Source organism: Camelina sativa, chromosome 6 (assembly GCF_030686135.1).
Source record: "Camelina sativa cultivar CO46 ecotype springtype chromosome 6, ASM3068613v1".
Classification (NCBI taxonomy): domain Eukaryota; kingdom Viridiplantae; phylum Streptophyta; class Magnoliopsida; order Brassicales; family Brassicaceae; genus Camelina; species Camelina sativa.
In genome coordinates, this window is record NC_141885.1 from 21,672,819 (window position 1) to 21,694,578 (window position 21,760).

Consider the following 21,760-nt stretch of genomic DNA (forward strand, 5'->3'; position numbering starts at 1 on the left):
TCACCAATTTGGATTGGAACAGAGCAACACGCCCGTCGCAAGTCTTTCACCACCCAACCAAACCTCTTAAATCCTTGATCAACCATTGAAGTGATGTAAAGATTCTACTAGATAGAAGAAAACGAGAGAATCCCTTTTAAAAGTTCAAAACCCTAATCAGACGCACTGAAAAAGAATGGAGACGAAGAATCTTGTTTTTTTTTTTTTTTGTATAAACGGGAGATGTGGCTCTGCGTCGGACGATCATGCAGAGGAAGAAATAGAGGTTTACAAATTGCGCGTCTAGTGTGGTGGGATGTTGGTTCTATTTATATCCGGTTCAAGGTCACCGACTTGAATCTTTGAACCGGATTGATAAGACTTTGACCTTAATAAACCGGTTCAATCATTTTGAACTTTAGCAAACCGGTTCAATCCTTTTGAACTTTAGCAAACCGTTTCAATCAACAGTAAGGGTTTATTGCAAGTTGCAACCCATATCCAGAAAAGGATAAGTCATCGCAAAATCTGTTTAAATTAAGCGTTTATTATTATAAATTTTGAGTTGTGTATATTTCCGATAACTTGTTGTTGTACGTACGTATATGTGAGTTATTATATGTGAGTTATTCGCATACTTTTTCGGTGTGTTTATTTTCTCTTGCCGTCAAAAACATACAAATCCAAGAGTGATATATATCAGCTTCTTCCAGTCTGGCGTAACCAATGGTGTGAAGGGTTGCTATATGAAAAGCACAATGACACTCCACTCAGAGACGCCAAGTGTGTACTGTTGTAAAATGGACCTGGTTTGTTCATTAACAGGCTCAACAACAATGTATAAGTCGCTATAAATAGTGATGAAAACCAGAAAAGCTACCTTCCACATTGAAAAAAGAAATGAGACTTTTAAAGAAACAACTTAAATGGGGAAATTTTCGCATCCAAAACCGCAGGACCTGGAGGATGAGTTACCAGAGACATTACTTAGTTCAGAATTTCCGAACGAAGAGTTTGAACCAAAACTCTTTGTTTCTCCAAAGCCTTAACCAACTTCTGATTCAACCAATCCAACATGAAGCCTGCTTTTGTCAGATCAGAAAGTCTACTGACTGCCAAGTTCAAGTCTTCCTCAGTGAGTTCCTTAGGCGATTTTCTCAATGTCTTGATTAAGTCAAGAAGAACACCCATGTAGACATTCTTGAGATTTTGATTCTTGACTTTAAAATTCGATGCCAGATCTGGATGTTTCTCAAAGATTTCCTTCACTTGATTAACCTGTGAAGATGGTTGTAAGCAATAAAAAAAATTAGGTCATATCAATTTGTGTCAAAATATTGAAACAAGAAGAGTTAAAATCATTGTAAAAGCTACTTGTGATTCAAGAACATGAAAGCCCTTGACTACAACAGTTACATCATCATCCTTGTCCTCTTCAGATGATGAATAATAATCAAGAACTGTCCATTCACTATCATCACTAATCTTTTCAACTTGTGATGTGCGAATAGCTTCAAAAGTTTCTACTTCAGCAACAATCATGACCTCTCCGTTCACCAAGAAACCACTATTTATATCATTAAGTTTTGTTAGAGGAATCATATCTCCCCAACCCCATTCCGGAGCTTTCTTATCAAACCACTTTCACCCTTCTGCAACATTTCCACCCCATTAATTGGTTAATCAACACTGAATAGACAAAGCACAACTACTAGCTACATCAACTAAAAGGCCTGCCAGTGAACTGGAACATCAAATTGCTACTATCAAAATGACATTAGTGATGAATAGTATCGCACTTATTCAGTTTTTTCCCATGCATAACGTAACACTCATCAAAAGCTAGATAGATTTACGTACCTCTCTTAACGGAATATTGCTCGGAAAGTTGATTAACTACAGTTAAGCGAAATTGTGTGTATTTTCTCCAACCACAAGGCATTGATTCGAAATCAACTTGCAGATACAGAGACAAGTGATCACCATTATTTTCCTCAGGGTAGACAAATAGACGCCTGGGAGGAAAAAATAAAATTGAACAACCCAAAAAAAAATAATAATAATAATCACCAATCTTCTAGTTGCATTGATGAGTAATACCATTTGACGTCACGGATCAGAACTGGAACAGAAACATAACAATCTTGTAGTTGCAAAGAGGAAAAATTCTTTACAACCCAAGCAAACTTCTTATCACATGGGTTCGTTATTGATGTCATGGAGATTCCTCGTTCGCAAGAAAACAAAACTCTATCAAAACTCAAATTTATAAGTCAAAAACCCTAAGCAAACCTTTTTAAGCGTAACCTAACGTAAAATTATATATAGGAGAATATATCCAGCTTTATTTTGTTTAGTAACAAATATTGTCAGATAGACTTGAGACATTTTCCAACAAACTAAATTCAACATACATAGATTTTTTAGGGATTATGATGTGCTCAAATTAACCCTTGAGCTACTCTCTCAAAATCTCAAACAAGAGATCAATGTAATACTTAGGGATCGAATCCATAGAGACTCAAGATCAAACACAATGGATTATAGAGTTTTTGTAATTACGCTAAACAGATTAATTTGTATTAAGAACAATTGAAGACAATGCAGAATATTAAATCAAGGTGTTGTGAAATCAGGAAATCAAAAGGTTAAGCCTAGGGAATTTCTCAGGTAATTATGAAATATTAAATCAATAGATTAATTAGGTTTCATGCAATAAAAATCAGATCTAGAAATCTAAACAGTTTTGGTAAAATAATTCAGTTCTCACTGCAATTATTATCTAAATTTAAAACCAGAAAATCTAAATCTCTTTGTAAAATTCTTAGTTGAAAACCAGCTTTAAAAACAGGTTTAGAAAGGTTCACAAAATCACAAATTCAAATCTCTTTTTAAAAAGTATTTTGCTCATCAATGGTTTTAATCAGGAAAACAATTATATTCTCATATTAATTAATTTCCCTATGATAATAATTCTAGGTGATCAATCAAAAACTATTGTGAAAAACAACCAAGGATGAAGATCATAAAAGATTAAGAACCCTAAAAATCACAGATCTAATAAATCATAAAAACCCTGTGAAAAACCTAAACCTAACAAGCAAACTACTCAGACATGTTTAATGAAGAACAAGACATCATACTGAATAATAAGCAATAAATATTAAAAAGTAAGAAGGGAGTTCAAAAATTCTTCTCTACAAAGCAGTTCTGATCTCTTTCTCTCCCAAAAGCTCTCAATATCTCTCTCTCAAAAACTTGCTAGAAAATAACTTCCGGGTTTTTTAAAACCTAAAAACACTATTTATATGTCCTAAAACATGTCAGGGACTTGTATTGCAATTTAGGAAAACTTTGGGTAAAATTGTAAAACTTCCAATTTCTTCTTTCTCTCGTTGGATAAACATAGGTGTCGACCGATGCTCCTTCGGTGCCGGTCGACGCTGCTACTCTGATTCGAGTCCAAGTTCTTTTCCTTCTGTAAAATGCTCCAAAGTCATCCAAATAGCTCCACTTTGCTCCTTCCGTGCCAAATTCCTAAATAACCTGTAAAGACTCAAAGACAATCCTAGAAACAAATGAAAAGACTCAAAAAGCACACTTATATCATGGTTAAAAACCATAAAAAACCATGATATATCAGATTATTAAGCCTATAAGTCGGAATATAAATCTTGAATACTTTGATTTTGTATAGATTAACTATACACTTATTTTTACATAGCTATGTCAAAGCATGTATTGACTTCCAATTGCTCTGTTTCTTCTTATTAAGGTTTTTCATTTTTAAAAAAATATTGGTTCAAGTACTCTGTATAGACTTCTGATTTGTTATGTAAAAGATGTATAGATATATATATTTCATACTTGATTAGACGTGCTTTATTAAGGAAAGTTAAAACAAAAACAGAGTTAAAGAAACAGAGGAATTTTACCTACAACCATCAATAAATGGTAAGGAAGGTTAAAACAAACAAGAAACAGAGGAGCTTGACCTAGAACCATCAATTAGTGATATCAGACTGGAGTTTCAGACAACGTCTCTGAAATCAAACGGAGTTTCAGCAGCCAAAGCCTTAGCTTTCTGTTTCTTCAGATCAGATTCTAAATCCGACAAGTTCAGCTTTCTCTTCTTGACTTGTTCCTCAAGTTCTCTGATCCGAACATCAATGGCCCGTTTTTTCTCCTTCTTCAAGAAAGCTTCGTCCAGTTTCTCACGCAACCACTGCAACTTCAAGCCAGCTTTTGTTAGATCCAGAACCGTTCGATCAGCTTTCTCTAGATTGTCCATTGTGAGATCCTTAGGCGATGATTGGCACAGTGTCATAATTAGGTCGAGAAGAACCCCCATGTACGCATTTTTGAGCTGTTGGTTTTTTATACTGAAATCTGATGCAATGTCTGGATGTTTTTCAAATATTGCCTTCACCTGGCTTACCTGTTCAACAAGAAAGGTCAAACCGTTTTCTTACACTCGACTTGAGAAGATTAGAGTTTTTATTTGTAAAGTTTCATGCTTTGTTACCTGCGAATCAAGAATCTGAAACCCATTGACTTCAACAACTTCAACAACTTCATTACCATCCTCTGAGGACTCCGACCATTCTTCAGATGAGGATGAGTATCTCTGTTCTTCATCGCTAGATTCACTACTCTCTGTGTTCCTCCTCACCATTGATTCCGAAGAAAAATATTTCAATTTCAAAAACTGGAAATAGATAGCTGAGGATTAATTGATCTTTCAGTGTTGCAGCAAGGAATGGGGACAAGAGAGGATATTTATATTTGCAAAGTTAAGAGAGTGATATGAAGAAAGTGCATGCATTTGTGACTTGATACTCTTGTCATACATTACATATTAATAAACTGGTAAAATTCAATAACCAATGGATATTAATGTTGTCCATCCAATGGAGCCACTTTTTTTTGGCCAGCCGTGTGCCACACTCAGACATTACTCAAACTTAATGCTCAGAGCATTTATAATTTCATGGAATTCAATTTGATTATTTGTTACTAGTATAAAATTTCACTGACTTGGAATACAAAAACGTTTACCATAAATGTGCGTAAGTCTTCAATAAATAGATGTGCTGCCTAGTATTTTTTTTCCGTTCGCAACCCTATATGTTCATTTATTGAAGCTCCCACAGTTACAATTAACCCTTTTTAATACGGAGCTCTCGGGTTGACAAACAAACAAAAATTGGAGATCTCATCGAACAGTGTCAAGAAAAGGGTAAATCTCATACCGAAAGTTACAACTCCCACTCACAACTCTCCCTCCTTCTTTACCATTGCAGCATTTAGGAAGCTCCCTAATTATATTTTCCAAACACGTTTTACAAACCGTAAACCATAAGTCCCGCGTACACTGCACCATCCCGTACAGCTTCATCTTCCCTAGATTCATCTCCCCCTTCTCGTACAACAATAACTTATCTGATCTACGAGTAGCTTTCGTGGTCAACTCGGTGAGTAGAGCCTTTGTCTTTGCATTGAACGACACCGGATCACTTACTTTCTTCGTGCTGTACATATAGAACTTGTTCTTGTCATCGATCTTCTCGAAGAAAGCAGTTGGAGAAATCTTGAGAAGGCATTTATCAAACCAAACTATCCCGGCCTTGTTCATTGGACATCTTCTACGTAGCTGTCACATACATAAAGATATATACTAATTTACGTATGACATATAGGTTTTTTTTTTTTTTTTGTATATGTGTTAAATGCCTGTAAATTTAGTCCATTTAACAAACTGATTATTGTGCAAAATCATCAGATATCTACTAGTCATTATATTTTGAAATTAGAAGGCTTTTTTTTTGTTTGTTTTGTAAAATACTTAATATTTCTAAACAATTAAAAGCTTTTAAAAAAGAATTGTTGTATTTTTGGCAAATTATTGTGTTATTTTTGGAAAATAAAAGCATTGATCACGTGTATGAAGTTACCTCGGAGGTGGCTGTGGTGAGGCAGGAACCACACTTGGAGCCGTAAGAGTCACCACGGCATTGGATCAAGATGTAAACGGTGTTGGGATCGTCGCCTTGATAGGCATAGACGAAACCTCTTACAAAAGTGTCTTTATACATGTCACTGATGAGAAAGTTGAGGTTTCCTTCGTACGGGCTCTTGGGCTTGTATTTCCCTTCAGTCTCAGAGCATTGGTGGGATAGATACGCGTTGGTATTGTTCATGGATGAAACACTGCGTACAAGAAAGACTTGTATGGCTACCACGGCCAAGTTAAGGACCAAAAAGATGCGTTTCGATATGGAGGATGAAGACATTGTTTTTGAAGCTTGATCTTTCTTTCTTACTTAGGAGAATGCTTTATTTCAACGTGGTAGACTCGAGGGAGTTTTGTAGCTGATTTGGCTTTGATTAGTTACTTAGATGAAATGATTATGTCAAAACGAATTTTGGTGTTTTACCGTACCTTACCAAAAATTCGGTTGATTTAGAAGAGCTGTTTTTTTGGTTCTGTAACGGACACGAGAGAAGAGTTCGGAGTTATATGCGGCGAGTGAAGGGCCGATGAAAAAGTCAAAATTAAAAGGTTTGACTGAGCTAAAACTTTTTATAAAGTTTTGATTCTAAACCAGAATTTCACACCGGTTAGAGAGAGGAGAGAAGGGTTTTAGCCAGAACCGCTCTTTTCATTGAACCAAACCGGCAGATTTTTAATGTAAATGAGTCTACAGTACTTAAGAAATTAAAAAATCGACAGACCGAACAAATTTTCTGGTTTTCGTAGACACCGGTTTATGGAAATAAAAATCATGAACAGAGAAGTGATCAAACAACATCATCGAACTTTAAAGGAGCTCCAATGGACAAAACCTCTGACTTCTTCGTCTCGCACTTGTGCATCAAGTCATGAAGCTGTTTCTCTATTCCTTGGAGTATGACCAAACCAGACTGTTCTTTCTCCTTCTTCTCTTTAACTTGATCCAGCTTCTTCTCCAACCAATCGACCTTAAACCCCGCATCTTTCAGGTATGTCAGTGCAATGTCTATTTCCACAAGATCTTCATTCGAGAGCTCCTGAAGAGATTGGCACAGCGTCTCGATTAGGTTGACCAGGAAATTCATGAATGTTTTCCTCAGATGTTGGTTCTTTACTTGGAATCCTACTGCAATGTCAGGGTGTTTTTCAAATATACGTCTCACAGATTCTACCTGCGAAATTAAAGTAGACGTACGCAGCATGTAAAGAGAGAGCATTCTTTTGAAATCTCTAAATAGATAAGAACTGATCTCGATCGCCATTAGTTTATTACCTGCGGAGGAAGAACTTGAAACCCATTAACATCAATGCTTTCCTTCACTTCTTGAGTCTTGTTGACTTTATCATTAGACTGTACAGATTCCTCTGATTCATCTAATGTACCAATAACTTCAAGAACTTCTATCTCAGCAGCAATCATGACATGTCCATCTACCAGAAAACCACTATCATTGGCATTAAGTTTGGTAAGCGGAAGCATTTCTGCAAAACCCCATCCAGGAGCATCCTGTTCAAACCAACGCTGCGTTTCTGTAACATATTACACCCCTCATTAGTTAATCAACCAAAGAATACTGCACTGCATGAACTATATATATGCACCATTAGAGTAATATCTAAACAACTCTTCCACACACAAGAATTACATGCATTAACAATCTCTCAGCCCTAATACTACTAAAGGTAGACTGATGAAGGAAAATCTAAGATTGTTAATGTCAAGTAAGAAGGATCATTCACCTTTTTGGACACAGAATTGTTGTGAACGCTGATTTACTACAGTTATGCTAAATTTGACGTATCTTCTCCATCCAGAAGGCAATGGTTGACAATGAGCAACTTCTAGATTAACAGACAAGTAGTCTGCTTTACATCCCTTAATTATGGAAAAAAGACGCCTGCAAGAAAACCAAAAGTAAGAAGAACATTTAAATCACATTAATCTATAAGAAATTTGGGTTTAATTTTTCTTACCATTTCAAGTCACCGATCATGACAGGAACAGAGTAACACCTCTCATCAGTTTTCAAAGAGGAGAAATTATTTATCTCCCAACAAAACTTCTTATAATCTCCCTTCGCCGCCATTGAATTTTGATAAACAGGTTCCTTGCAATCAAAACTTACCTAAACCTGGAGAAATAAGAAAACCTCCGTCAACTCAATGTCACACACAGCTAATAATACATATAAACAGTTCAACAGACTCTCGATACAAAATAAGACATATAAAAAAATAAAATAAAAACTAAGATTCCACTGCAAGCAATTTTGATCGAGAATAAAGAGTTCAATGCGTAGTTGAAGATTATGTTTCAATGTTTAACTAGGAAGAAGTTCTCGAATACGTGTATTGATTTCCCCGCGATCAACGACAAAAGACGAAGTGAAGAAAAACAAAAACAAAGAAACCCTAGAAACTGAAAGGCGCACACACACAACCCCGAAAAATGTAGATAGAACAATCCATTAACAAAGTAATAATAATCTCTCGATCAACAAAAACCAACATACATCTCAAAAAAACCACCACAGAATCGAACAAAGTGAGGGAATCATAAGGTAAGGATTTACCACTTGCGAGTTGCGAGCCGCTAGGGTTACTGTTGTTGATGAATATAGGATTAAGATTTTAGCTTCTATCTTTTGTACCGCATTACATATGTAGGATCAATTAAATTGTGGTATTTCTTAATTAAACCCGAAAAAAGAGTTCCTATTAATTTTATATAAGGATTCTTAATCTTAGATATTTCAAATAAAGATACTAAAAATAAAACAAGACAAATCCTAATTAAAACCTTATTTGATACTTGATGAAGAAATTTAAAAAGTCTACAAAGGAAAGGAAATTGCTGAAACAAGGAAACACTATTGATTTCATTCAAACGACATCGCTGAATCCAATTCGAGATTTAGTAGCTAAAGCCGCAGCTTTCTCTGTCTTAAGGTCGGATTCCAAATAGGACAAAGTCAGCTTACGCTTCTTGACCTGTTCCTCGAGTTCTCTGATTCGAACCCCACTAATTCTCTGTTTCTCCTTCTTCAAGTAAGCTTCTTCCCACTTCTGATGCAACCAACCCACTTTCAAGCCTGCTCTAGTAAGATCAATAAGCGTCCTCTCTGCTTTGTTTAGATCTTTTAAGGAAAGCTCTTTTGTAGACTTGCACAGTGTCTTGATTAGGTCGAGGAGGACATCCATAAAAGCATTCTTGAGCTGTTGATTCTCGAAATTGAATTTTGAAGTGAGTTCTGGATGTTTTCTAAACATTTCCTTCACCTGTTCTTCCTGTGAATCAGTAAAATGCAAACTAAAAAGGTCAACGAAGTATCTTCAATAATATTAGAGAATATGAACAAAGGCTATCTCATGTTATTTTTTATGTTCTGTTAGAGAAATATAATTGAACAATGTCATTTTACTTACTTGTGAAGAAAGAACGTGACACCCTTACTTTTACTGTTTCTTTACCTTCCGACGACGAGTCTTCCGACAACAAATCTTCCGACGACGAGTCTTCCAACAACGAATCTTCCGACGACGAATCTTCCGACGTAGACAAATAATCGTCTTTGCTAATGATCTTCAGACGTTTAACAGCTTTTATCTTCGACATCTTTATGATGAGAATTCCTCAACCTTCAAACTTTAGTGTAGGATGAAGCAGAGAAGAAGCCAGATGATCACATATATATAAATAAAATTCTGGAATTTTCTTAGTCACATAGTTACGAACCTTGACTCATCGTAACTTGATACTCTCTTGGAATAATTACTATGAAAAAGTCATATTGGTAAACAGCGATAGATATTAAACTGCATACATCATCTGAATTGAGACACTTGTTTGTTAGCGACTCTTTGTATGACAAACTAGTGATACGTTTTGCTTATAGAAATGGATATGATAGATTATAGAACTGGAATTACAAAAGAACTGAGGATTTTGTTAATGGAGCTCCTCCCACTCCCCCTAAAAGACCTCACCAAATACCCGATAACCCTCTCTTATTCTCTCAGATCTTATATATAGCCACACTCAAGACATAACCTAAACTAACCATGGTTAAGTCTCACAACAAACCATGGTTAAGTTACTTATTATTATGCATTTTCACTGCTTCTATCAATACCCCTGCCTTTGAAAACAACCTTGTCCTCAAGGTTGAAATAAACAACCTGTTTAGCCAACCCCTTCTTTGAGCTTCCCAGGACAGTCAACATCTGGCAACACTTCCCACTTCACCAACAACTCCTCTTGCTCTGTTTTAAGACTGTCTCTAGCCTCCAAATTCAAATTCCGTTCTGATTCGACATGGAGATTTTCCTTTAGCTGCATCAACATTGTGTCCCTTGCTCGTAAACAGAGTCTCACACGTCACCATGTCTTCAATTTTGCCATGTCTTATTGTTTTTGCCAAGGAGGACACTGAACTAGGCAATAAGATTATCTGTTTGGCCAGTGGAAACACCTGCTCTATCTCCCAAAGTTTTTGCTCAAGATAACAAATTTCCCAAGCCATGCCATTCTTTTCTTGTTCCTGTTCAGCAACCGTGTTTAGATAGACAATCAGAAAACCCATCTCCATCAACTTTACTTCCCTTTCTCGACTAACAGCAGCCACTCTGATTTTCAGCATTGTTTGAAATTTATCAGCAGTAGTGAAGGCTAATGAGACTGTATGCTTCTGTTTTGTTGAGACCTCCATTGCAGCAGCAAGTTCCTGAGAATAGTCATCACCATGCATGAAACCTGCAGTAAGAACCAGTGCAACTATTTCCAAGCTAACCCCATGTCTCCCATTTAACGCTTTCGTTTTGTCAACACCCCCACAACCTTCATCTTTACTCTTAAGCAATCTGATTTTTGTAATTTTTTGCCACATGTGCTCGATCTCTGTTGATTTAGAGGGTTTCTTCCATCCCTTCAATCTGATTTTCGTATGATCAACCAAAAATCTCTGCCACTGAATCTTCTTAAAGCAGAGAAAGATGTTCTTTCTAAACTTGGCTCTCTTCCCGCTTGTCATGGAGTGCTTCTTATCAACTGTCATCATCCTCAACACCAGCTTTACACCAATCAATGCATAGACACAATTGTTGAACTTAGTAAGGTTTCGGTTACACTTCAGCCTTGTTCTCTTCATCACTCTGAAAATCTGCTCAACAAAAGCTCCCTTTGAGTGAAGAGTAAAGAACATCATTAATTTCTTCTTGTGCTTATGTCGAAATTTGTGTCTCTTTCCGCTAGTACAGCTCATCCTCTCCTTAGCTATGTTGACTCCAATTATTAGCACATCAATGAAAATTTCCTGAAACTGACTGTCCCATTCTGCAAAAGACGTTACAACACTCCTTATCTCCTTCTTAGGTAACTTCAATGGCCATATCTTGTCAGCCACTTGGTCAGTGCTCATGTTTCTCATGTTACTAAAGCTTGTTAGCCCCTGTGATTCTCTCACTGCCCAAGTTTTATGACCTTTGCACTTGTTCTTCCCCAGATGTCGAAGTAGCTTCTCCACGTGCAGCACCTTGAATCTGTATTTGAGCTTGTTGTAGAATCTCTTCTTTTTCCTCTTAAGTTGATCATTGAAATCCCTCTGGTGAAGAGAATCGATTTGTGCATTCTTCCTAAGCTTGTTTTTGACTTTCTCTTTGAACTTAGTTCCTTGGCTCCACTTTTTGGAGGATGTCTTCTCCCTTGTGATTCTACTTTTACTCCGCAGTCTATCATCACGCACTTGGAAACAGTCTACTTTGTTCCCAATCTGTGACTTCTTCGTCTTTACCTTAGCTTCCCACAACATCAGCCTATCAATCCCAACACAAACACACATCACCCTTTTACATCCTTCCATTCCCATCCTGCTTTGAATTTTGAAGTCTCTCTTCATGTCAGACTGAAATTTGAGTTGGTCATTGTTCTTTGGTTTGAACTTGCACCTCCTAAACTTACCACATTTCATCTTTTCCCTTTTTCTCACTCCTTGACCTTTCCATGGTCTCTCAACAACCAGTAAATGTGTATCTTTGTTCACTTTGGCTTTTAATTTCTCCTCTTCCCTCCTTGCTTTTCCTCTATTGATATTCTTCTGGAATTGAGTAGGCATAGGTTCCACTTTTTCAGCTTTGTATTTAAACCCCTTAGCCTTTGTGAACTTGTTCTGATATCTCCTATTCTTTCTTCTAGACATTTTGCCGAACAACTGGTACTCATTATTTAGCTGAGCTGCTTGTTCCTTATGGCTTTGTTGTCTCTCTAAACCATGTGAGAAATGAGGTCTCAAGTTACCATGTATGCTCTTGGCCAACGCTGTCATAACATCTCTATCTCCAATAAGATTATAAAAATTCTCAAATCTAGTCGTTGGAAGCCTCTTCCATCTCTTCCTCTTCTTCTTTGTGTTCCATTTTCTTCTATTAGGCATTTCATCGAACACTTGGAAGGCATTTTCACCTCTGTTGGCCTCCATCAGTTTTTCTTCCTCATGTGCGTGCGTCTCTCCATTCTTTATGTCAGCAAACCCACTTTTAATCTCCTCACAGTCAGAAGCTACCTTCTCCTTCTTCTCACCACTCAGATTTGGGGTTTCAAACTGTTCTTCAGTCTCAAGGAGATATTTCTCTAGCCTATCTAAATAGCTTGACCATCTGCTCACCTTAGAGTCAAATTCATCACTCTGCGTGTAAACAGTCACAATACTCTATTTTCCTTTGCTGAATCGTTGAAGCAGACCCATCTTGATCTCATTCCAGCTAGTGAACGCAGTCCGTGACTCCTGGAACCACAATAGAGCATCATCTTCCATAAATCCATATGCAAAAGAAATCTTTGTCTCTTCCATGAATCCATGGTCCGTGAAGTAATCTTCAACCCATGAAATCCACATCGCTGGATCTTCATCGCCATAATAAACAGGAATCTCCACAGAACCATCACTATCTCCCATTGGGTCGAACTGCTCTGATACCAATTTGATACGTTTTGCTTATAGAAATGTGTATGATAGATTATAGAACTGGAATTACAAAAGAACTGAGGATTTTGTTAATGGAGCTCCTCCCACTCCCCCTAAAAGACCTCACCAAATACCCGATAACCCTCTCTTATTCTCTCAGATCTTATATATAGCCATACTCAAGACATAACCTAAACTAACCATGGTTAAGTCTCACAACAAACCATGGTTAAGTTACTTATTATTATGCATTTTCACTCCTTCTATCAACTAGGTTTCTTATTTTCACTTTATGATTATCATTGACCAAAACAATAGCTTTCCTAAGAAAAACAAAAAAAATTTGTTCATGCACGACATTACTTTATCATCAAGGCATTGAGTAAAATTGACAGAAACTAGGAAAAACACTAAAAAAATCTTCTACAACCTCATAGCTACTGCATTTATACATTGGCGCATTCGGTATGCAAGTCATTCCCTAGAATTTGTTTTGAGTTAATATTGATTCTATACTCTGGGATCAGTCTTTTACAATAATCTAGAGATTTACATTTTACAGCATTGTGGATATTTCCAAGACATGAGTCTCCTTTATCTTTCTAAGTTTGAAGAGGACTCTTTAGCAAGAACAGCCCACGACACCAAGTAGAACTAAACTCCAAGTGCCTTACTAACATAAGAAAATTAAGCAATATCATCGAATGAGATAAAAAGCTTTTGCAGCCTACACTTTTGCCTTCTCCTTCTCCACCAAAGCTTCCATGTCTGAACATTCCAACTTCATGTCCTCCATTTCTTGCAGCCCAGTCTCACTAGCCTCCTCATTCTCCTTCTTTTTTGACCCTTCATAATTTTTCTTCACCAACCAATCCAGTTCAAATCCAGCATCTGTCATAGATCCAGTGGAGCTAGCAAAAGCATCCAACATAGAGGGTAAAAGTGTGTGTTTTTTAGCTTTTTAACTTTTGTACCGCATCATATATGGGGGGGGGGATCAATTAATTTATGATTTTTCTTAAAACCAAGAAGAAATTTTTTGATTTAAACATAAAACAAGGCAAAACCGTAAAGAACGGTTTGATCCTTGTTTCACAACTCACAAGCTAAGTAACAAAAAATCAAAATCTGCTGAAACAGGGAAAGGAAAAATAAAAAAATGAAAGACTTGATTTATTCAGACAACATCGCCGAACCCAATTCGGTCATTAGAAACCAAAGCTGTAGCTCTCTCAAATCGAAGGTCGGATTCGAAATCGGACAAATTCAGCTTACGCTTCTTGACCTGTTCCTCGAGTTCTCTGATTCGAATCCCACTAAGTCTCTGTTTCTCCTTTTTCAAGTAAGCTTAATCCAAATTCCGACACAACCAACCCACTTTCAAGCCTGCTCTAGTAAGATCAAAAAGCGTACTCTCTGCTTTGTCTAGGGCTTCCGATGAAAGCTCCTTCGCCGACTGGCTTAATGTCTCAATTAGGTCGAGGAGGACATCCATGTAAGCATTCTTGAGTTTTTGATTCTTCAAATCGAAGTTTGAAGTGAGATCTGGATGTTTTTTTTAAACATTTCATTGACCATATCTTCCTGTTAAGCAGAAAATTGTAAACCAAAAAAAAAAGATCAAATCGAACTATCTTCAGTATTTAATTTAAAAGAATAAGAAACAAAGTGCTGTTAGAAAACGTAGAGTTGAATAATTTCGTGCTTACTTGTGTAGGAAGAACCTGAAACCCATTGACTTCGACAGTTTCTTCGTCTTCCGAAGAATATTGAGACGAAGAAAAATCAACATCTTCACTATCGCTAGTCTCAACAACTTCTTCAGACATTTTTTTGGATGAGAATCTCTCAGCTTGCAAACTGCAGTTTAGGATGACGAAAGTGAAAGCTCCTATCTTATTCGATGATATTTCTAAGAGACCCATATCTTAGAAATATCCGTAATAAATTGTGAATTTTGTCGCTGCTTGATTCATGCATCGATGCATTTGATATGAAACTCATCCTACGAAATTTTTTTGAGTAAATATTGATTATATACTCTATTATCGATCAATTCTTTACAGAAATCAAGAGATTTACAATTTATTACGGATATTTCTAAGATAACTCCACAACACCAAGCATAACCAAACTCCAAGTGCCTTAATCGAGGGCCATTAAACAATATCATCGAATAAGATAGGAGCTTTCACAGCCGACACTTTCGCCTTCTCCTTCTCCACCAGAGCTTCCATGTCAGAACACTTCTGCTTCATATCCTTCAACTCTTCCTCCATTTCTTTTAGCCCAATCTGACTAGCCTCCTCATTCTCCTTCTTTTCTGACACTTCATAAAGTTTCTTCTCCAACCAATCCAGTTTAAACCCAGCATCTTTCATGGATCCCAATGCAGCATAAGCATCCAACAGATCATCCTTGGAAATTTCCTGAGGTAACTGGCTCATAGTCTGAATCAGACTGAGTAGCAGACTCATGTAACCCGTCTTGAGATTTGGGTTCTTCGGATGGAAATCAGACGCAACCTCTGGATGTCTTTCAAACATACGGCTCACAGATTTTGCCTGTGATTTTGAAAAAAAAAGTAGAATGCATATTCAAGGAGTAGTTTCCCGAGACCCCAAAAAAAGCACCATTTCATAGAACACATGTATCATCATAAAATTTTACTATAATACCTGTGAAGGAGGAAGTTGAAAGCTATTGACATCTACGATTTCCGTTATTGTTGAAGTTTCCTCTGTTACATCTACTTTGCCAATAGTTTCAAGAACGTCTATCTCCACAACAACTTTAAGTTCCCCGTTTAATAGATATCCACTATCTTTGGCATGAATCTCATTCAGGGGACACATGGATGGAAGACCCCAATTGGAAGTCTTCTCATCAAACCAGTTTTCTAGTTCTGTAAAACCACACCAAAAAAAAAAAAAAAAAAAAAGAATTCATCTATTTAATTCATTTACTTGGAATAAAGCAATAGTACTTGAACTATGTACCTGTCGTTCTTCTGAATGATAAGAAGATGTGGGATGAAAAGGATTGTTACTTTTTATCTAAATGATTATATATTTTGGGTTTATGATTATGTCCAGAAGTGGGGAGAAGTAATTACCTTTAAGTTTTGACTGAGAGAGTTTATCTGATAATTGATTTACTATAGTCAGACGAAATTTAGCGTGTCTTCTCCATCCGGAAGGCAAAACAGTAGAATTAACAACACCAAGAAATAGGGACAAGCAATTAGTATTATTATACCCCTTGGGATAGGCCCGTAGATGCCTGAACAAAAAAAAAGCCAAAGAAAACAAAGGAGTACATCACACGTAAACCCCCAAAATAGACAAAAAAAGAACATTAGAAAAGTTTGTACCATTTGCAGCCACCGACGACAAAAGGATCAGAATAAATAATGTCGGCTGGTAAAGAGGAGAAATTTTTAATCGTCCAAGTGATCTTCTTTTTATCAAATTGCTTCCCCATTGATCTTGATGAAGGTTCCTCTGCAAACAAACTAGCAGAACATTTTTAAAAAAAAGAAAAAAAAATCAAAAGAAAAAACTAGTAAAACATGAAAGGAAGAGAAACCCTAGAATCCAAGCTGAGGATCAAATAACAATCTCAAGCAGCATATCCAAAATTGAAAATCAAGAATTCATAAATATATGGGATCAAATCCAATAAAAGTTTGAGTGCTAGGTTATGAAATGTCATTCGTTTAGTTTACGTACACGAGGAATATATACGAATCACTTGCGCTCCTCTTAGGGTTACTTGGAGCATAGGCATTGTGGATTCCATCTTTGTGTTCTAGGGTTGACTCTTGCTCGATTCTTCTTTCTCGATCCTTTTCTTATATGATTATCGACCAGATTCTTCAGACTCTCTCCCAGCTACTTCTTTCTTTCTCTTTCTTCTTCTCCTAGGTTTAACTTCTCTTTTCGGTTTCATCAGCTTATATAATTTTGATTCTTTTTTTTTCCAAGTGTAGCAAAAATATACCCAAACTGTACACTGAATCCAAAATCCTGTTCCCGCGTTGTCATTGTGTATGCACGTTATTGTATTAAAAAAAATCAGAGCAAAATTATTTGTAAATGATAAGCTTTTCTACAAAAAACATTGTAACAAAATAAAATTAAATCCATTTAGAAATTGGAAGTGATATATTTGGTACTCTCTTTTCTAGATTACCCTCAACCACTCTACCTACGAGGGGTAAGATTTCTTTTCTATCTAATTAAAAATCTTTTAATACAAATAAAGAAACATGTTTCTTGCATCCAAATGATGAAAATGTATGTCTCTCAACTCTTCCAGTTGTAACAGTGACTAAGCTTGTAACATTTTGTACTAAACCTAAACTTAGAGAAAAAGAATTTTTGCCTAAAAAAATGATAGCTGAATAGAAAATGTTCCAATCAATATTGTAAGGCGATATAACGCAGCAAAGTATCAAAACAACATCATAAAATCTGCAAACGAACAGACAAGCTAGTCACCAAGCAGAAGCCTATCAACTTCAAATTTTATTTTAAAACACATCAGCGAATGATAGAGGAGCTTTTGCAGCTGAAACCTCTGTTTTCGTATCCTCCAGCTGAACTTCCAGGTCTAAGCATTTCTGTTTCAAACTTTTCAGCTCGTCTTTGATTTCTTGCATCCGAGTTCCACCAGCCTCCTCTTTCTGCTTCTTTTCCGACAGCTCAACAAGTTTCTTCGCCAACCAATCAACCTTAAATCCAGCATCAGTCATGGATCTGAGTGCAGCAAATGCCTCGTCTATCTCAGTCTTGTGGAGCTCGTTAGGGGACTGGCGCAGAGTCTCAATCAGACTGAGTAACAAACTCATGTAACCTGTCCTAAGATTTGGGTTCTTTAAACGCATTTCAGATGCAATCTCTGGGTGCCTTTCAAAGATATTGCTCACAAATCCCACCTGAGAGTGAAAACACAAGTATCAAGAGAGCAGTTTTACACAAAAAAGGGTTTGTAGCATTCTTAATTTCTTACCTGTGAGGGAAGAAGTTGAAAGCCATTAAAATCCGTAGTTTCCATAATTGTTGAAGTTTCCTCTGATACATCTAAGCTTCCAATAACTTCAAGAACATCTATCTCAGCAACAATTCTGAGTTCTCCATTAACCACGAATCCGCTATCTCTGGCACTGATTTCATTTAGTGAAAACATGGACAGACGACCCCAGCGGGGAGACCGCGCATCAAACCACTTTTCTTCTTCTGTAAAAATCACAAACGACGACAGAACCTATATAAATCAGTTCACTAGCTAACACACACAGATAAAGCGCTAGCTACACCTGAACAATGCTTCTGTGGATCGATTGAAAACATCAACAACTTGTAAAAGGACTACTAGACTTGCAAAAACCATATTGGTTGACAGAAACAGCAGTCTTGTGTTTATGATACTGTCACTGAAATAAATTGGAGACAACATAGATTTAAGAGTAGTGGGAAGAAATAAAGCAGACCGTTTTGTTTGGAACGTTTAACAGCATTTTGATTAACAATATTGAGGAGATAACAAACGTGTCTTCTCCATCCAGGTGACAATGATTCATAATCAGCTACTTCCAAATACATGAACAAATAATCAGCGTTATTTCCCTTGGGATGGACAATTAAACGCCTGCATGAAACAATATGTAACAAAAAAAAAGAATCAGCAACACACATGCGAAAAGGATACTAATTAACACCCAAATCTAGCTACATGGACGAAAACATATGAAAAAACCTAACCACTTGCATCCACCGACGACGAATTGATCAGAACAAATTTTCCCAGTTTCGGAAGATGAGAAAGTCTTAATCGCCCAAGTGATCTTCTTAGCAAGTTGTGTTCCCATGGATCTTGACGGCGTTTCTAATTAGCTGTCAACCTAGCAGGAGGAACATGAAGAAAAGAAAAACCCTAGAACCTGAGTGCCACACACAACAACTTGTGAATCGGAGAATCAAACAACCATCTCGAGGAGTTTAATTAGGAAATCTCTTGAAAAAAAAGTAAAAATGCTAATTTGATTTGACTTTGACTAAAAAGCATATTCAGTAACCAAATTAATTACTATTCAAAATAAAAATAAAAGTTTATTTTTTCCATTTACGTTTTTGCTTCATTTTTTTTAGAGATTAAATTTGTTGAATGTTGAGTTATTTAATAGAAAATAAATTAAGTATTTCTAGTTTAGTAAGTTTAGGATTTAATATAAACAAACTACATATAATTTTTAAAATTACAAATCAGCTAATAAAATAGGAGAAGGAAACCAACAAAGTGAACTCTTAAAATGCCTACGAGTTCAAGACGTCAAACGAGAAAAGATCTAAATTATTCCAACAACAACAAAAAAATGGTTCACCACACTCTGTTCAGATACAGAGCAATTACTTTTTGATCAAGTCAACTCATTTGTCACTCCAACAAAATAAAAATTAATGATTCCACTAAAAACTGACGTCCAAAGTTTAATGAATACGAGATTCGGGGCCAAGTCGCAACCAAAACACCAACTCACCAAAGTATTGAATTAAAAACTCTCAAGGATTCTGATAACGTAAAACATCAGACAACATCATCGAACGAGAGTGGAACATTCGCCTCTGACACATCTGCGGTCTCTTTCTCCAGAAGAGCTTTCAGGTCTAAGCATCTCTGATTTAATCTGTGCAACTCTTCCTCCGTTTGATGCAGTCGAGCCTTACCAGTCTCCACTTTTTTCTTCTTTGCCTTAACTTCTGCAAGCTTCTTCTCCAACCAATCCAATTTAAAGCCTCCCTTTTCCACGTATGACACTGCGACGAATGCTTCTTCCAGATCATCATCAGAGAGCTCCTCAGGTAACTGGCACAACGTCTTAATTAGTCCTAGGAGGACATTCATGTATGTTGACTTCAGGTGCCGATTCTTAGGTCGGAATCTTGATGCAAAGTCTGGGTGTCTTTCAAATATACACTACACAGATTCTACCTGTCATAGAAGATTTTAGAAATGACAATACTCTTAATGTAATATAATACATATGATCAAGACTTTTGTATTCTCTTTGAGATATCTAGAAATGACAAAGGGTTGAGCACTAATCTTAAGTCTTCTTACCTGTGAGGGAAGAACTTGAAACCCGTTGACATCAATGCTTTCCATTACTGGTGAAGTCTCGTTGAGAAAATCAATAGAGACTGCATCATTATCATCATCATCTAGCTTTATCTTTTTAAGAGGTTGGTGTTCCTCTTCAGATCCCTCTGATACATCTAACTTTCCAATGACTTCAAGAACATCTATCTCCACAACAATCTTGACTTCTCCGTTCACAAGAAATCCACCGTGTATGGCATGAAGGTTGGGAAGTGGGATCATGGATGTAAAACCCGAGCCAAGGTTTCTCTGATTAAACCAATGTTGTTTCTCTGTTCAAGAAAGATAGAACTCAAGTCAAAACTAACAAATCACACAATGCATATATAACAAGAATCTTGCAGTAGCAGCACAAGTCACATTAGCGAGTTTATAAAAAATCACCTCCTCGTTGGGAGAGCTTTTCCGTTTGTTGGTTCACTATAGTTAAGGAGAACTGGGCGTATCTTTTCCATCCACAAGGCAATGATCTAGAATCATCAACCACAAGATACAGAGACAAACTGTTATTAAATTTATTTCCCTTGGGATAGGCCAGAAGATGCCTGCAAGCAAAAACACAATTGACAAAAGTGGATGTCCTCATGAACCTTAAATTGGACTAAAACAGTTGAGAAAACAACTAGTCTTTTATTTACTTACGTACCATTTGCAGCCACCAATCACGAATGGATTGGAATAGACTTTATCATATGGCAAAGAGGAGAAATTCTTAATCATCATCAGCTTCTTTTTTGGAATCAACTAATTCTTGAGTACTCCCCATTACAGACTCCTAGTAACCAAACTACGTACCTTTAAAACAATTCCATACATCCAAATTGATCACGTTATATACATACACCAGTGGAAACACATCTCGAGTAACCAAGTAAAAACCAAACCTAAAATTCCACTATGGACACTAAGTTAAGACTATAAATTCAAAACCAACCTGAAATTTCACTATGGATCACTCTAACTAAGTTAGACTATAAATTCAAAGGCAGTAAATCTTTATTTAAATTAGATTCCACTAGTAACACTTAGCCGCCATGTCAAGGTCGAACCAAACGCTTTAAAAACGTAAACTAACCTTGAAAATAGTAAATGAAAGGTTTTTCTAAGACAACAGAGACTAAGGGGGGAAAAAGGTTTTAGACTCTGAACTTTTACCCTGCAGCACTACTTCAAAACATCTACCTAGGACAGAAAAGAGAGAGAGAGAGAGAGAGAGAGAGAGAGAGAGAGAGAGAGAGAGATGAATGCAAATCTATTTCGAATAGGAAAGTGAATCACTTCTATATATCGCTTAGGAAACATGATTTTAAAGGCTAGAGTAACTATTGGCTTATATATAAGTTAAAATGATCAATAGTTTCCCTAAACATGACGATTAGAAATCGCTAAATAGGTAATGTACAAGGATATTCATAGTCATACTCTGTTGTTTCTCTTGTCACTCAGTTTCCAAAATTTCCTTGTGCAAAATTTAGGTTGTGAATCTAAACACTTTTACTATTCGAGATAAATTAGTTTGGATATGATCAAAGGTTAGAGTTTAGCTCCTATATTCAAGGGATTGCATATGTCTCATAGATTATATAATATGGTGTATTCGGCTAAGATTAATACAGTATAACAATTCCCCATCTCCATCTGTCCATCT

The 21,760-nt window shown here is 36.5% G+C and overlaps 4 protein-coding genes and 5 pseudogenes across 6 annotated transcripts; all 9 read right to left on the bottom strand.

Moving 5' to 3' along the window:
- Positions 1 to 966: 966 nt before the first annotated feature.
- Positions 967 to 2,198, bottom strand: LOC104699206 (MATH domain and coiled-coil domain-containing protein At3g58280-like; annotated as a pseudogene).
- Positions 2,199 to 3,973: 1,775 nt separating this feature from the next.
- Positions 3,974 to 4,686, bottom strand: LOC104699207 (MATH domain and coiled-coil domain-containing protein At3g58280 pseudogene; annotated as a pseudogene).
- A 286-nt stretch (positions 4,687 to 4,972) lies between these two features.
- LOC104792124 (putative cysteine-rich repeat secretory protein 61) lies at positions 4,973 to 6,419 on the bottom strand. Its single transcript, XM_010518173.2, has 2 exons — positions 5,934 to 6,419; positions 4,973 to 5,632 (listed from the first exon to the last, which is right to left on the bottom strand). The coding sequence occupies exons 1-2, from the start codon at positions 6,270 to 6,272 to the stop codon at positions 5,195 to 5,197; spliced, it is 777 nt and encodes a 258-aa protein (XP_010516475.2). The 5' UTR covers positions 6,273 to 6,419; the 3' UTR covers positions 4,973 to 5,194.
- A 274-nt stretch (positions 6,420 to 6,693) lies between these two features.
- On the bottom strand, positions 6,694 to 8,118 carry LOC104699209 (MATH domain and coiled-coil domain-containing protein At3g58340-like). Its single transcript, XM_010414545.2, has 4 exons — positions 7,967 to 8,118; positions 7,733 to 7,890; positions 7,266 to 7,522; positions 6,694 to 7,164 (listed from the first exon to the last, which is right to left on the bottom strand). Exons 1-4 carry the CDS (start codon positions 8,077 to 8,079, stop codon positions 6,781 to 6,783), a joined length of 912 nt encoding a protein of 303 aa, XP_010412847.2. The 5' UTR covers positions 8,080 to 8,118; the 3' UTR covers positions 6,694 to 6,780.
- Positions 8,119 to 8,875: 757 nt separating this feature from the next.
- Positions 8,876 to 9,608, bottom strand: LOC104699210 (MATH domain and coiled-coil domain-containing protein At3g58280 pseudogene; annotated as a pseudogene).
- A 4,355-nt stretch (positions 9,609 to 13,963) lies between these two features.
- Positions 13,964 to 14,876, bottom strand: LOC109133497 (MATH domain and coiled-coil domain-containing protein At3g58280-like; annotated as a pseudogene). Its single transcript, XR_015559323.1, has 2 exons — positions 14,661 to 14,876; positions 13,964 to 14,535 (listed from the first exon to the last, which is right to left on the bottom strand). The product of XR_015559323.1 is annotated as an MATH domain and coiled-coil domain-containing protein At3g58280-like (transcript).
- Positions 13,964 to 16,665, bottom strand: LOC104792125 (protein RESTRICTED TEV MOVEMENT 3-like). Of its 2 annotated transcripts, none has more exons than XM_010518176.3 (6): positions 16,540 to 16,665; positions 16,325 to 16,465; positions 16,067 to 16,233; positions 15,630 to 15,856; positions 14,661 to 15,515; positions 13,964 to 14,535 (listed from the first exon to the last, which is right to left on the bottom strand). In XM_010518176.3, exons 2-5 carry the CDS (start codon positions 16,432 to 16,434, stop codon positions 15,111 to 15,113), a joined length of 909 nt encoding a protein of 302 aa, XP_010516478.1. In that variant the 5' UTR covers positions 16,435 to 16,465; positions 16,540 to 16,665; the 3' UTR covers positions 13,964 to 14,535; positions 14,661 to 15,110. The 2 variants fall into 2 exon arrangements, with proteins under 2 accessions (XP_010516478.1, XP_010516477.1); XM_010518175.3 differs by having other exon boundaries at positions 16,325 to 16,454; positions 16,540 to 16,663.
- A 665-nt stretch (positions 16,666 to 17,330) lies between these two features.
- LOC104699211 (MATH domain and coiled-coil domain-containing protein At3g58360-like) lies at positions 17,331 to 18,925 on the bottom strand. Its single transcript, XM_087453584.1, has 4 exons — positions 18,717 to 18,925; positions 18,446 to 18,603; positions 17,965 to 18,191; positions 17,331 to 17,890 (listed from the first exon to the last, which is right to left on the bottom strand). The coding sequence occupies exons 1-4, from the start codon at positions 18,821 to 18,823 to the stop codon at positions 17,486 to 17,488; spliced, it is 897 nt and encodes a 298-aa protein (XP_087309710.1). The 5' UTR covers positions 18,824 to 18,925; the 3' UTR covers positions 17,331 to 17,485.
- Positions 18,926 to 19,431: 506 nt separating this feature from the next.
- LOC104792126 (MATH domain and coiled-coil domain-containing protein At3g58370-like) lies at positions 19,432 to 20,832 on the bottom strand (annotated as a pseudogene).
- Positions 20,833 to 21,760: the final 928 nt, after the last annotated feature.